Source organism: Hyaena hyaena, unplaced genomic scaffold, assembly GCF_003009895.1.
Source record: "Hyaena hyaena isolate Hyena2069 unplaced genomic scaffold, ASM300989v1 scaffold_859, whole genome shotgun sequence".
NCBI lineage: Eukaryota > Metazoa > Chordata > Mammalia > Carnivora > Hyaenidae > Hyaena > Hyaena hyaena.
This window is the reverse complement of record NW_024081492.1, coordinates 663219-676110: the sequence shown is the minus strand read 5'-3', so window position 1 is coordinate 676110 and position 12892 is coordinate 663219. Positions and strand designations below refer to the sequence as shown.

The 12892-nt window shown below is 43.3% G+C and overlaps 1 protein-coding gene across 1 annotated transcript in view; it reads right to left on the bottom strand.

The window, feature by feature from the left end:
* Positions 1-12892, bottom strand: part of SLC24A3 (solute carrier family 24 member 3) — a 504574-nt gene that overhangs the window by 21290 nt on the left and 470392 nt on the right. The window contains exons 13-15 of the mRNA XM_039220101.1: positions 11193-11359; positions 8096-8210; positions 6644-6756 (exon numbers count right to left, since the gene is read on the bottom strand). Coding sequence (XP_039076032.1) covers positions 6644-6756; positions 8096-8210; positions 11193-11359 — 395 coding nt within the window. The remainder of the gene's footprint in view (positions 1-6643; positions 6757-8095; positions 8211-11192; positions 11360-12892) is intronic.

The window sequence follows — 12892 nt, the reverse complement described above, 5'->3', positions numbered from 1 at the left end:
AAGCGTCCAACTCTTAGTTTTAGCTCGAGTCATGATCTCACTGTTCCTGAGTTTGAGCCCCACATCAGCCTCTGTACTAGCAGTGCAGAGACTGCTTGGGATTCTCTCTCTCTCCCTCTCTCTCTTCTCTCTAATAAATAAATTAAAAAATTTTTTAATTAAAAAATAAAAAATAAGTTAACAAATATTTTCCTTTGAATTTTAAAAGTTCAAAATGAAATCTTTTCAACACATGGTGCTGAAACAACCATATGTCTTCATGCAAAAGAATGAAGCTGGACCCCTACCTCACACCATATGCAAAAAATCTTGATTTCCCTGAGATTCATACACTCTTTATAGATTATATGATTGATTTTGTGCTTTCAAAAGAGAGCACTACTTTGTTGTTATTGTTGTTGTTGTTGTTGTTTTACAAATAGTTTATTGTTAAGTTGGTTTCCATATAACACCCAGTGCTCGTCCTGACAAGTGCCCTCCTTTGGATGTTTGTATCCTGGAAATAAAATGAAGATCTCTCTGGAATGGAGTACAGAAATAGAAGCATTTGGAAGAAAATGCAACATTACATGTCTTTCTCCAATTTTCTGACCAAACGTTTCCCCCAGAAGCCCTCTCTTGTGCACCATGCCTGCTGATCACAGAAGTGGCCTGTTTCTACTCCTATCTTTCTCCCTCCACTTCAGTTAAGGGCGAACTTCAACCACAGGATTAGATGTGCACAATCCCAGCAGAATGACCAGAGCGACCCAATTATGTCATGTACAGATGGGAAACATGAATTTGGGCCAAACATCTAATAGTGCCTGAGTTTTGTCTTCATTAAGTCACCCTGTCACTAAAGTCAGGGACCTGAAAAGTATATGTTTTCATGACTGTGGGTGTTTAATTTTCTGTTCTCTGAAGAATGTTGGGAGAATTTCCAAAGGACAGGAAAGGAGGGCAGATCACTGGGGCTCATTTACGGCAGTCACTGTGCCTTGCTAAGCTGGGATTTCAGGCCTGATATCCATGTTCAGTCAGGGAGATTTCAAAGCTGTGGGGGAGGAGCTGGATTATTTACAGGATGAATTTTGAGTTGTTGTTGTTGTTTTTTGAAAGAATTTGATTTCACGTTATATGATTATTCCTGTTCTAACCACAGTAAAGAAAAAAATAAACATAATGGATCTCTGGTACACTGGAAGGATTTGCATCTCCAGCTCCTGTCTGTCAATCCCTCCCTGGAGAGAGTCCATATGGTAAGAGTCTATTATTTATGAATCAGTTTTCCAGGTTATTTAGAGCACCATTTCTTTTCATCTTTTTGCTGCCTGCTTTCTTTTTTAAATGTTTTATTTATTTATTTTTAAGGGAGAGTGCCAACGGGGGAGGGGCAGAGACAGAAGGGGACAGGGGATCTAAAGTGGGCTCCATGCTGACAGCAGTGAGCCTGATGTGGGGCTTGAACTCATGAACCACGAGATCATGACCTGAGCCAAAGTTGGCTGCTCAACTTCCTGAGTCACCCTGGCGCCCCTTGCTGCCTGCTCATAGTCACTATTCTCTGGTCTTCACCAGAAGAAACAAAAAGTAACTGAAATTCACACAGGTCTGAATTTTACTTCTTTGTAACTTTGATAAGTGGGGAAATGAAACAGAGGAATACAGCAGGTGGATCTGCTGGTGAACTCAACAGATCCACAACCAGTGCTGTAAGCTGGGTTAAGGTGTACAGAAGCCAGGCAGAGTCTGGGGTGCTGGTGAAGACAGGATCTAAAGATGACCAGGAAATGAGAGACAGGGCATTGCATTTAGCAAAGCGAGAGCCTGTGGAGGGAGGGAAACACCCAAGACTGGGTATGACTGAGTAATGATAGAGGGTCTCGAGTAGTACTTTGAAGCAAGTTAGGCTGTGCTGTTCCCATTACATTTAACACTCTTGTCATGGCTCAAGTATGTACATGCCCCATACTGTGAGCCATGAGGAAGCTCACCCTCATGCAGCTTCGTCTGGTTAGAATGTCAGTGTAAAGCTTGTTTTAAAAAAAAAAAAAGAATTTTTTGGAAAATAGCCTCAAATGTAAATACCAGTTTTATGTATAGTTTTTTTTAGACGTCTAGAATTTATAAGAGTGGTGCACAAAGATGTGTGTTGCATCATTATTTATAACAGTGAAAATCTTGAAGCAAGATGTGTCTAACAGCAGCATGGCTAAAGAAATTTTGGTGTAACTAAAGAATATGAGGTTATCTTTAAAGATGATGTTTCTAGTGAGATTTTAAGGAAAAGTGTTTGATATAACAAGAAGTATTAAAAGCAATGCACATAACTGTACAGTGAAGTTTCAACTATGTAAACCAATACAGAAAGGAAAACATGCTGAAATATTAAGAACTGATAGTAATGGATTGAATTATGCATGATTTTTATCTTATCCTCTGAACCTGCAGTCTCACAGGCAGCCACAAGCCATATGTGGCTGTATAAATTGAAATTAATTAAAATAAAACAAAAACGAAAAACTCCAAGTCTTCACTTGAATAAGCCACATTTCAAGTTCTTAAAAAAATCTGACTATATTTGACAGTACAACATAGAACACCTCCATCATTATAGAAAGTTCTATTGAGCAGACACTGCTCCAGAGTTTTCTCTAATTGGTTTCTCTAATTTTTGATGAAGAACATGCACCATTTTTATAATCAGAAAAAAAGGAAAAACAAAGTCAAGTTAAGCTGACTTGATTGTAGAAAAACCCAGGAGATTATCTGAGGAATGGCAAAACAGAAGCAAAGTGACTTGTATTTTAAGGAAGCTACTTTAATGAGAGAGATTCAATATAATCAATAATAGTGTTCTCAACTTGGTTACAGGAAAAATGGATTAACGGGGAGCTGCAGGGACCACATATGACTCAGAAAAAGGAGCTGAAAGAGGCAGGGTTGGTTGGTGAGCCCCAGGGTGGTTCTCATGACAGAAAGAAGAGCCCTATGATACGGGTTGATGCCTCAGACAATAGCAACTCAACAGGTCCCATAAAAGGTTATCCACCATACCCTCTTTCTTGTTTGGCTCCCACTTACAACCAGACACTCCAGACTTTAGAGCCTGCTAGTGTCCATTGACATCTTCATTGCCTCTCCTTCCGGGGTGCACAGCTAACCGAGTATCCTGGATCCTTCTTGCATTTATGTGGGAATGTTTGACTTATCCAAATAAGTCAATGGGTGGGAGCAGAGAGGACATATATGATCTTCAGTTCTCATCACAAAACCATATGCATAATCTTCCATGCCCTTGCTTTCTCTGTTTCTGTGTGTCTATCAGAGAAGGACTCCAAGATGGTAGAACCACAGGATGGAAATCAGCCCTAGTCTGAGTCTCTGTCTAAAGAGCCATAGGAGCTGCTAGGATGGAAATATCTGCAGGGGATTTGGAGGAAGAAATCAACATTTGTTGGGCTGCCCCAGTGAAATGTTGGGGATGTTTGTGATATAGTAGTAGTGATACATATATAACATATAAATTCTAATTTGATCTTCTATACAGAATGTGTTAATGCAGCAGGTCTGGTAACTTAATCCTTGCATGCCTCTAGGGTAGCCCACCTAGAATGATGATGGATCCTCAGCCAATCCCCAAGAACGTGGCCTTTGGAATATTCTTTGTGTTACTGATGAATGATGTTGTTTTGTGCTCCGAAAGCAATGGGGCATGCAAGCTTTATGGTGTATATCTCATGTCTATGCTAGAATTCTGAGTTTTGCTATCACGGCTCTATATTGAGCAGGAAGGTGTCTACCTGACCAGCACTCTGTTAAAGCCTCTAACTCCAGCAGACTGTCCTGGAGAGAGATATCTCATACATGTCCCTATAGGCTGCTGCTAGAGAGAAAGCAAGTCTTATGTGACCTGGTGAGGACAGGAGTTAGGAGCCTGCATCTGACCTCTCTGGATTTCTGCTGATGCATTTGACTTTTCTGCTGCTTTTACTCCATCTCCTTTGCTATAATAAACCTTGGCCAGGACTAAATCCTGCTACTGAGTCCTGTGAATACTCTTGGTGAGTCAGTGAACTTGTGGGTAGTCATGGGGCTCCCCAAATACCTCCCAACCAATGGAGGTACAGGCTCTAGTTATGGAATGAAGAAGTCATAGGGATGAAAAGTACAGCATAAGAGAATATAGTCACTGGTATTGTCATAGTGTTGTATGGTCACTACACTTGTGATGAGCACAGGATAACATACAGATTTGTCAAATCACTACTTTGTACATCTGAAACTAATGTAACATTGTGCGTCAACTGCACTTCAATTTAAAAAAAAGAAACAAACAGAGGGTCCTGGGTGGCTCAGTCCAGTTAAGCATCTGACTCTTGATTTTGGTTCAGGTCATGGTCTCACAGTTCAGGAGATCTAGCCCTGTGTTGGGCTCTGTTTTGACAGCATGGAGTCTGCTCAATATTCTCTCTCCCTGCCTCACTCTGCCCCTCACCATTGCATGCATGCACACAAGCTCTCTCTCTCAAAATAAATAAATAAATCTAAGGAAAAAAAAGAAACGCAAAAAACCAAAACCAAAACCCAAAACATCTCCCACATTAAGGTCTTCACATAGGAAAACAGAACACAAATAGTCCAGAATAAGTATGTTTTCTATCTTGCACGTGTATATCTTACTACCATCTGTTGACATTCTAGCATATCCATCAAACTCTTGGGAATTTGGTTGATGTGAGTCCCTTCATCAGTGCCTGACTGACAACAGTGTCACTCATAAAAATCTTATAAAGATTGTCTGTAATCCTATGACCACCCAATGAATGATGTCCTTTCAGGGGCCAATCTAGATGACATTTCTTCAGTGTCTCCTACTTGCATCACTTAACATGGAGTAAGATGAAACAAGTTCAAGGGCCATGAGTGAGATAAAAACAAAAGGTGTGCAGAGATCCCATTTTGTGATGGGGTCCAGAATGGAATCCTGAACAAAGTGGCAACAGAGACACCCCTGGAAGAAAGGACATTATTTCAAATGGGACAAGTGACAGGGTGTGTGTATCTTAGGCAGGAAGGGAAATGTAGGGCATCTTCAGGGACAGGGACTCTGAGGGGTGCTAGCTTGGCTTTATGCAATGTCAGAGGCGGCAGGTAGCTTGGGAAGTATGATGTTTAGGGTGCACTGCTGGGGGCTATTGAAGAATTGGTCTTTCTGGTGGACATATATCTGTTTACATTACAATTAGCCAAGGCTCAGTGGTCCTTATTCCTGGGCTTCAGGCCCAGGATTAAAACTCATGTTGTCGAAAAAGCATGCCATTCTCCAACATGCCAAATCCATCTCTGCCTCAGGACCTTTGCACTGACTGCTCCTTTTGCCTGGAATGCTCTGTCCTGCTCCGATTTCCCCATGGCTGGCCCTCTCTAGTTATTTAGATCTCATCTCTAAAGCCAGCTTCCCCGCAAGGCAATGTGGCCCCTCTCACCATGTCATTACCCAATTTCATTGACAAATGAAATTTGTCACTCCTTAGAACATATTTTGCCTCTTTCCATTCCTTTGTGCTTATCTTTACTCTCTGGTGAAACCTCTCAGTCAACACCAAACTTCACATGAACCCAAAACCATATGGACTTTCTGTATGAGTTTTGATTTCATTGGAACTGGCAGGACACTGGTAGTTTCCCTAGTTCAAACTACCATTTATCAAACAACTTTGAAAACAACTCTCATTGGATATGAGCCACAATATTTTCTGCAGGATATACAGTTACTTAACAAATTTTGCAGCTAGACTAAGGTAACACTCAGTAACACACTGAGAGAAGCACTCAGCACTGGGTTGGGTGTAAACACTTTGGGGGCATGCTATCCTTTTCTTCCTGCATCTAAGCAAAAGTATTAAACTGTAGTTTCTCCCTGAGTCCTCAGACAGTGTCTAGGACAGGGGTGCCATTATCAGAGGGGGAACATTTTAAGAGATTGGGAAAGAGAGCCAGACCATCTGGGTCAATCACCTGCAAATCTACCTAAGGTCATAATCAGCTCAGCCTTGAGAAACAACACGGAGGCCATCACCTCGGGTCTGACTATTGCCAGATCCCTGGCAGAAAGGGCCTGTTATATTTTGTGTCCCTTCCTTCGCGAATGAAATCATTTTGCCTATAAAGCAAATATACCAGACAGGGGTATTGTATGATAGCCTAGGGGCCAAATCTGGCCCACTTCCTGTTTTCACATAGCCGATAAGTTAAGAATCATTTTATGTTTTTCAGTGATTGAAAAAAAATGCAAAGAATCATAGATTCTATGTCCTGACATATAAAAATTGTATGGAATTCAAATTTCAGTTTCTATACATAAAGTTTTATTGACACAGCCACACTCATTCATTTGCACATAGTCTCTGGCTGCTTTCAGGCTACAGGAGCAGGGGTGGATAGTTGTGACAGAGACCGTCTGGTCCTCAAAGCCTGATGTGTCACCATCTGGCCCTTTACAGAAAAAGTTTGCCAGCTCTGTTCTTGAGTGCTGAATGTGCCCACAAGCCTGACTTTGGAAAGACTTGGATAAGAAGGAGTTTGTTTGCCCCTCAACATTAGTAATATTGCATCTCCTTTGCTCTGAAAACAGTGTCTGTGTAGAAAACCCACTTACATAGGATCCATAATCCACAGCCAGGGTCTGCAAGGCCCATGGGAGACCAAGGCCAATGAGGATATCAAATACGTTGCTCCCAATGGAGTTGGACACAGCCATGTCTCCCATGCCTACAAGGATAAGAGGTTACTTGGGTTAGAATGGAGATCTCAGGGCAGTACAGGGAACCCCCGAGGGACTCTCTCAACCCTTTGGTCCGAGAGCCAGAGACTTAGCTGGTAGGTCTGCTAGCTCATTTGCTAGGTGAATCCCTTCCCAGACCATCACCTGTATTTTCAGTAGTATATGTATCTTCAGTAGACTGGAATGGAATACAAAAGAATGGAATAGAATGAGATACACATTCTACTGAGCTCTTGATTTTTACTTCAAACATGATCATGGCTAAATGTGAATGATTCCAAATACCAAATATAGTTCTAAGGATTCTGAAACACCTTTATGCAAAGGAATAAACTTGACAGTTCTGTTAAACCTCTCATGAGCTCACCAACCCATATATTTTAGTACCATATCCCAACTTCGCTACACTGTTCTCAATTCTTCTAAATAATTGAGCACTATTAAGAAAAATAATGTGGAGCACCTGGGTGGCTCAGTCGGTTAAGCGTCCAAGTCCTGATTTCTGCTCAGGTCATGATATCATGGTTTTGTGAGTTTGAGCCCCATGTTGGGCTCTGTATGCTGACAGTGTGGAGACTGCTTGTGATTCTCTTTCTCTCTGCCTCTCCCTCACTCATGCTCTGTCTCTCTAAATGAATGAATTAATGAATGAATGTAACCAGTAAAATTTCCTGATTACTTCTAGGGGATACTATGCTAAGTGTTATAGCTGCCCATTGTGTTTGTTAAAAACAAACCAGGCATATAAATTAGAGTGGGTGCCAGGGAAGGGCATGGCCATCTGGAAGGGGCGTCCACCTGTGAGCTTGGCTTTGAAGGAGGGGAGGGACTGCCGTAGTCTCATGACTGACCTGTGGCAACCACCACTGTCAAGGGTACTGCAGCTCAGCAGACCTTAGGTTATGGGTTTGTCTTCTCTAAGCTTCAGTTTCCCTAATCCATAAAATGGGGGTATGATCTTCCCTACTCCATGTAATTGTTTAAATTAAATAAGATAACATACTCAAACTGCTTTGCTCGGTGTGTGGCACTCAGCAAAGGTTAGCTATCATTACATTTATTACTATTTTTAATAATAGAAGGACGGTAATACAACCTTCAGAAGGGGATCTGGGTGTTACCTAGAAAACATCTCTCCCTTTCTTAAGGGTAGATCTTCTGGCTTATTTCCCTGTTATTTTGATGCCAGTTAGCTTTTTGACCAACACAGCACTGAGTCACCCATCACCCTGGTAACTGCTATGCGGGTGCCCCAAAGCTCTCCCTGCCTACAGGGAAGCCTTCCTTCCTCCCCCATCCCTGCCCCCATCTAACTGGAGGCCTCACCTTGTCTGGCCACGATGAGGCTGGCCATGCAGTCGGGCACACTGGTTCCAGCTGCCAGGAAGGTGATCCCCATGATGACATCAGGAATCCCCAGTGTGTAGCCAATGATTGTGACCTGGATGAGGCAGGAAGAGGTGGTGAGCAGGGGGCCTGTGCCAGCCCAGCCCGCTCGTGGATCCTCTGCCCAGCAAACAGAAAAGGTTGCAGACTGGCTAGTCTGCCAGGGAGCAATGTCTGCTTTCTGTATCAGTGAAAAGGGTAAAGAACATTGCATGGAGCAGACCAGGACTACAGGTCAGGAGACCAGGGTGCAATGATGGAGCCCAAGTTTTCCAACCAAAGACTGGCATTTTATACATGTTCCTTTCAGGTGAGGCAGCTGTCCTAAGACAGGAGAAACAGTTTCTGGCAAAAGGTGATACTGGGACAGAATATTTGAATTTAGGATGGTCTTGGGAAAGAAATCCAGAATGGATGACCGCCATCTTGTGCTGGCAATTTGAGTATCTGAGCTCAGAGCTGCACAACTATAACTCACAAGAACTTAAAGCTTGGGAAAATTGTCCACACTATACTTGCTTATGTTGATTCAGTACTCAGGCACCGTGCTAAGTGATGTTCATGGGATTTAACTTAATAAAGTCTCACAACAACCCTACAGGGTAGGTGCTAGATTACCTCCACTCTTCAGATAGGAGCGGAGGCCCTGCTCAAGGCACTTGTGCTGGTCAGTGGCAGAGGGGGCGCTTTCTGGGGACAGGCTCCTCTGCACAGGCAGCCATCAGTATTTGCATAGAAAGGGTTAAGCCAGAAGGCAGAAACAGGTGCTACCCAGGCAGTGCTTGCATTATGCAAATGAGCCCATTCTTGGCACCTGATTTCCTGGAGTGGGGAAATAAGAGAGGCAGGCAGTTGGAGAGACTAGCTGTTGAGGGGCCATCGGTTAAATGGAGGTAACTGGAAAAAGAAAGCAATTCCCCATGTGCTGGCATAAGGAGAGGTCAACCTGCAGGAGCAGAGATGATTAGGTCATTTTGGGATGCCACCTGAGTGCCTTCGCTTTCTAGAAAATTAAGAGAAACACAAACCATGTGTTGTAAGTAGCGCACTCTCTTTTCATCTCTCCCCCACCTCTCCACCCCACTGTAAGAGACACTTATCCCTGACTTGGCTCCAAAGGTCACAGTCGCTCCTTCCCCATCCAAAGGTTTGTGGGATGTTAAACCTGCTGGGGTACCTGGCTTCCCCCTCTCAAATCAGAAAATGCACTTCATTTCCATTCCATGCAGAACTGATTTGGGGAAGGCCTCGGGCTTTCTGCCTCCCACCCTCCGGGGAGGAAAGTGAGATGCACTTGTTCCCAGGAGCCTTTTGTGAAATGGAGCTGGCCAAAGTGTGTTTCTCCCTTCTTATCCCTCAGCTGGGTCCCTGCAGGAATCCGGTTTGGCTCGGTGGTATCTGGCCTGGAAGAGAGCTGGAGTTCCTGCTCTTGTGAGTGTTATTATTACTATGCTTGTGGTTTTGTCTGGAGTTTGGGGAACCGATTCTCCAGGTGGCTGGGACCAAGTCTCGTATTTCTCTTTGTGTTCTCCCTTACTCTCGGCCATTTCCCAGGACTGAGAACCTTCAGCAGAGTGGAAGGAGGAAAACGGCAGCGGGGTGGGGGGGGAGTCACTTGGTAGGCTTGTAGGTGGTGGACCTGGGAAAACCAGCCTGCACGTGAAGGTTAGGAACACCAAAACTATTCAAACCTGGAACAGAGATGGCACCCAAGAAATATGTCAAATAAAAGGATCAATGAATCCTGGATGGAGGAGAAACCCTACAAGATTTGGGTTGAAAAACATCTGTAGGGGCGTCTGGGTGGCTTAGTCAGTTAAGTGTTTGACTTCAGCTCAGGTCATGATATCTTGGTTCCTGAGTTCAAGCCCTGCCTTGGGCTGTGTGGACAGCTCAGAGCCTGAAGCCTATTTAGGGCTTGCTTTGGGCCTGCTTTAGGCCTGCTTTGGATTTTGTGTCTCCCTCTCTCTGCCCCTTGCCTGCTCACATTCTGTCTCTTTCTCTCTCTCAAAAGTAAATAAACATTAAAAAAATTTGTCTGTTGATGTTGAAGGCAAAGGATAATTTGTGAGTTAACTGTCAGGTTTACAAATTTGCTATGATTTCTGAAATGATCTCTTCAGAACCCTTTTTTAGCTCTTGGGTTTAATTCTCCAGAATTTATATTACATTTCTGTCCAATTCTTAACCCAGATTAATTTAGATTTGAACAGCTTTTCATTTCTGCCTAACTCCACTTTGACTAGACTAGGTTTGCTCCCCAGTTAAAAAGCAGAGTTGTAAATGGGCAATGTACTCTGGATGGTTGTGTTTCCTTAAAATGGCTTTGGGGCAGAGGCTCTTTTGAGCCATAACCACACAACCAATGCCAGTACTTGAATTATTGTTTTCGCTTCAGAAGGGACCCTTGAGTGGTCACCAGGTCTAATGACCTTATTTACTGGTTGACAAAACTGAGACTCAATTAGGGGAAGTGACTGTGACAGATGGGATTATTACTCCCTAATTCTTCAGGCCTTTCCTTCACGCCCTTTGCCTGTGGCTCTGCTGTCCTTCCTGCTAAAGGCGGAGTATATTCTCCCCACTCCCATTGATGTTGGGCACAAGTCACCAGCCAAGGCCCTAGGAGGCACCTCATGTTTCTACCAGTCCTCTAGCATTCCAATGATCCATTATGAGAAGGACATTCCCTGGGTAGCCACGGTCCCAAGGAAAATGAGCAAACATGGGGTAGACATGAAACCCACCCACAGCTTGAACCAAATGTAACCATGCTGTAGCTGGAAGCAGAACTGCTCAGTCATCGCCTGCTACGGTGACTCAAACCACAGTCACTCTGCAGATACGTGAGCAGAATGATAAATTCTTGTGATTCTAAACCACTGAGTTTAGGGGTGGTTTGTTAGGCAGCTTATTGAGGTAATAGCTGACTGATGCAGTTACTGGGCCGAAACTGCACTCCCTATTCCCCTTTGGTTGAGCGTATTCTTCCCTCTAAAGAGATCTAGCAATGCTGCGGGGTCCTGACTCCACTCACCATCCACACCATCATGTAGGAGAAGGCTGCAATCCATAACGTGGAGGAAGCAAATGTCACCATGAACCATTTTTCCCAGCGTGGCTTGTTGCAGTTGGGTACAGTGAAGTATAAGACAAAACTCAGTGGCCAGGTGAATGCCCACTTCACTGTTTCCAGTTTTCCAGCTAAGAGGATAAAAAAGCAAAAAAGAAATTAGTTAACTTCCTCTCTCTGTTTTACCAGCCCTCCATGCTGCTTGCCCCAGACATTTACAGCCTAATTGATGGCCTGGGAAATAAAACTTATTATGTTGTTCTTTTCATAAAAGACACAAATGGCTTCCACCAGCAATGAAACCTGGTGTACAAAACCCAGTAGAATAAAAAAAAGTTATGAACTGCTCACCTGCTAGTTAGGCACCCAAATGATAGATACTTCTGAGTACACAGGGTGGGGGAGATGGTTTGGTAAATGGGGCCAGGTGGGAAAGGACGAGGAAGATTCTCAGACACAAAGGGAGGGGAGTGTGGGGGGTGTGGGTGAAGGTGGGGGAGGGGAGGTAGGAAGACCAGCAGTCAGCCTGGGGTCTGTTCTCCCCATGGTTAGATAACAAAATCTTTACAGATTATAAAGTGTCAGTGGTCACAGCGCCATCTAGTGTAATAGCTCAACATTGTCAACTCACTGAAATCTTGAAAGATTTGAAAGCTCTCAAAGTTGTCAAAACACTGCTTGGGTGTTTGTATCTCAAGCTGATATGAATTTGCAAATTAGTCATTGATTTCTGTCTCTCTAAATACCTGCTGCCAGGAACAAGGTGATGGATTGGCCAGTGATGACCTGATCCTATCATCTCTGTGTTGTCTGAGCACGGTGTTTCAGAGATACCCATAAATGCTTATTTTGGTGACTGTATTGCCATGAATCCCTTGTCGCCTCAGATTTGACAAACATATCAGTTCTCATTTGGCCTTTGTTATAATCCTGCTTAACTCCTAACACCTTTGGTAAGAAATGCATTGTATACACTCTCTGTTCCAATGGAACACGTCCATCTTCCAGAAAGTTCCCTGAGCCTCTTTCCAGTCTGTCTTCCACCCGTTGCCATGATAGTTTAGTCTTTCATGTTGTCCACCTTCAAGTAAGGAAAATCATATGGTGTGTGATTTTAGTCAACATGTGTTTTGAGATTCATTTGTGTGTCAGGAATTCATTTCACTTAGATTGCTGTGTAGCCTTCTATCCTATGGATACACAACTTATTATCCATTCTCCTGTGGATGGGACTTTGGGATTGTTGCCAGTTCTCAGGTATTACAACTGAAGTGTCCATGAGCATTCTTGTATACTTTTTTCTATGGGCATGTTTTTATCTCTCTTTGGTGAAGACCCAGGAATAGAATTGCTGAGTCATAGGGTGAGTTTTTTTTCTAACTTTGTAAGAAACTGTAGAGCAGTCTTCCAAAAATGATCATCCCATTTTATATTCCCACCAGAGTTAAGGAGGTATTTTTAATATGATACTTTGAACGATGATTAATAAAGTGCTCAATGAAATTTATTTTGTAACTTTATAGTGGAATCCAGCACTTTCCCAGTTAGCCGCTACAGGATGGGGACAAATGCCACAGACACTAGGGACTGTTTGGCCAGATTTCAAAGCAAGAAAGCCGTTGGGGGATTTTTGTGAGCAGTTTTAAAAATGCTGTAGAATCTAG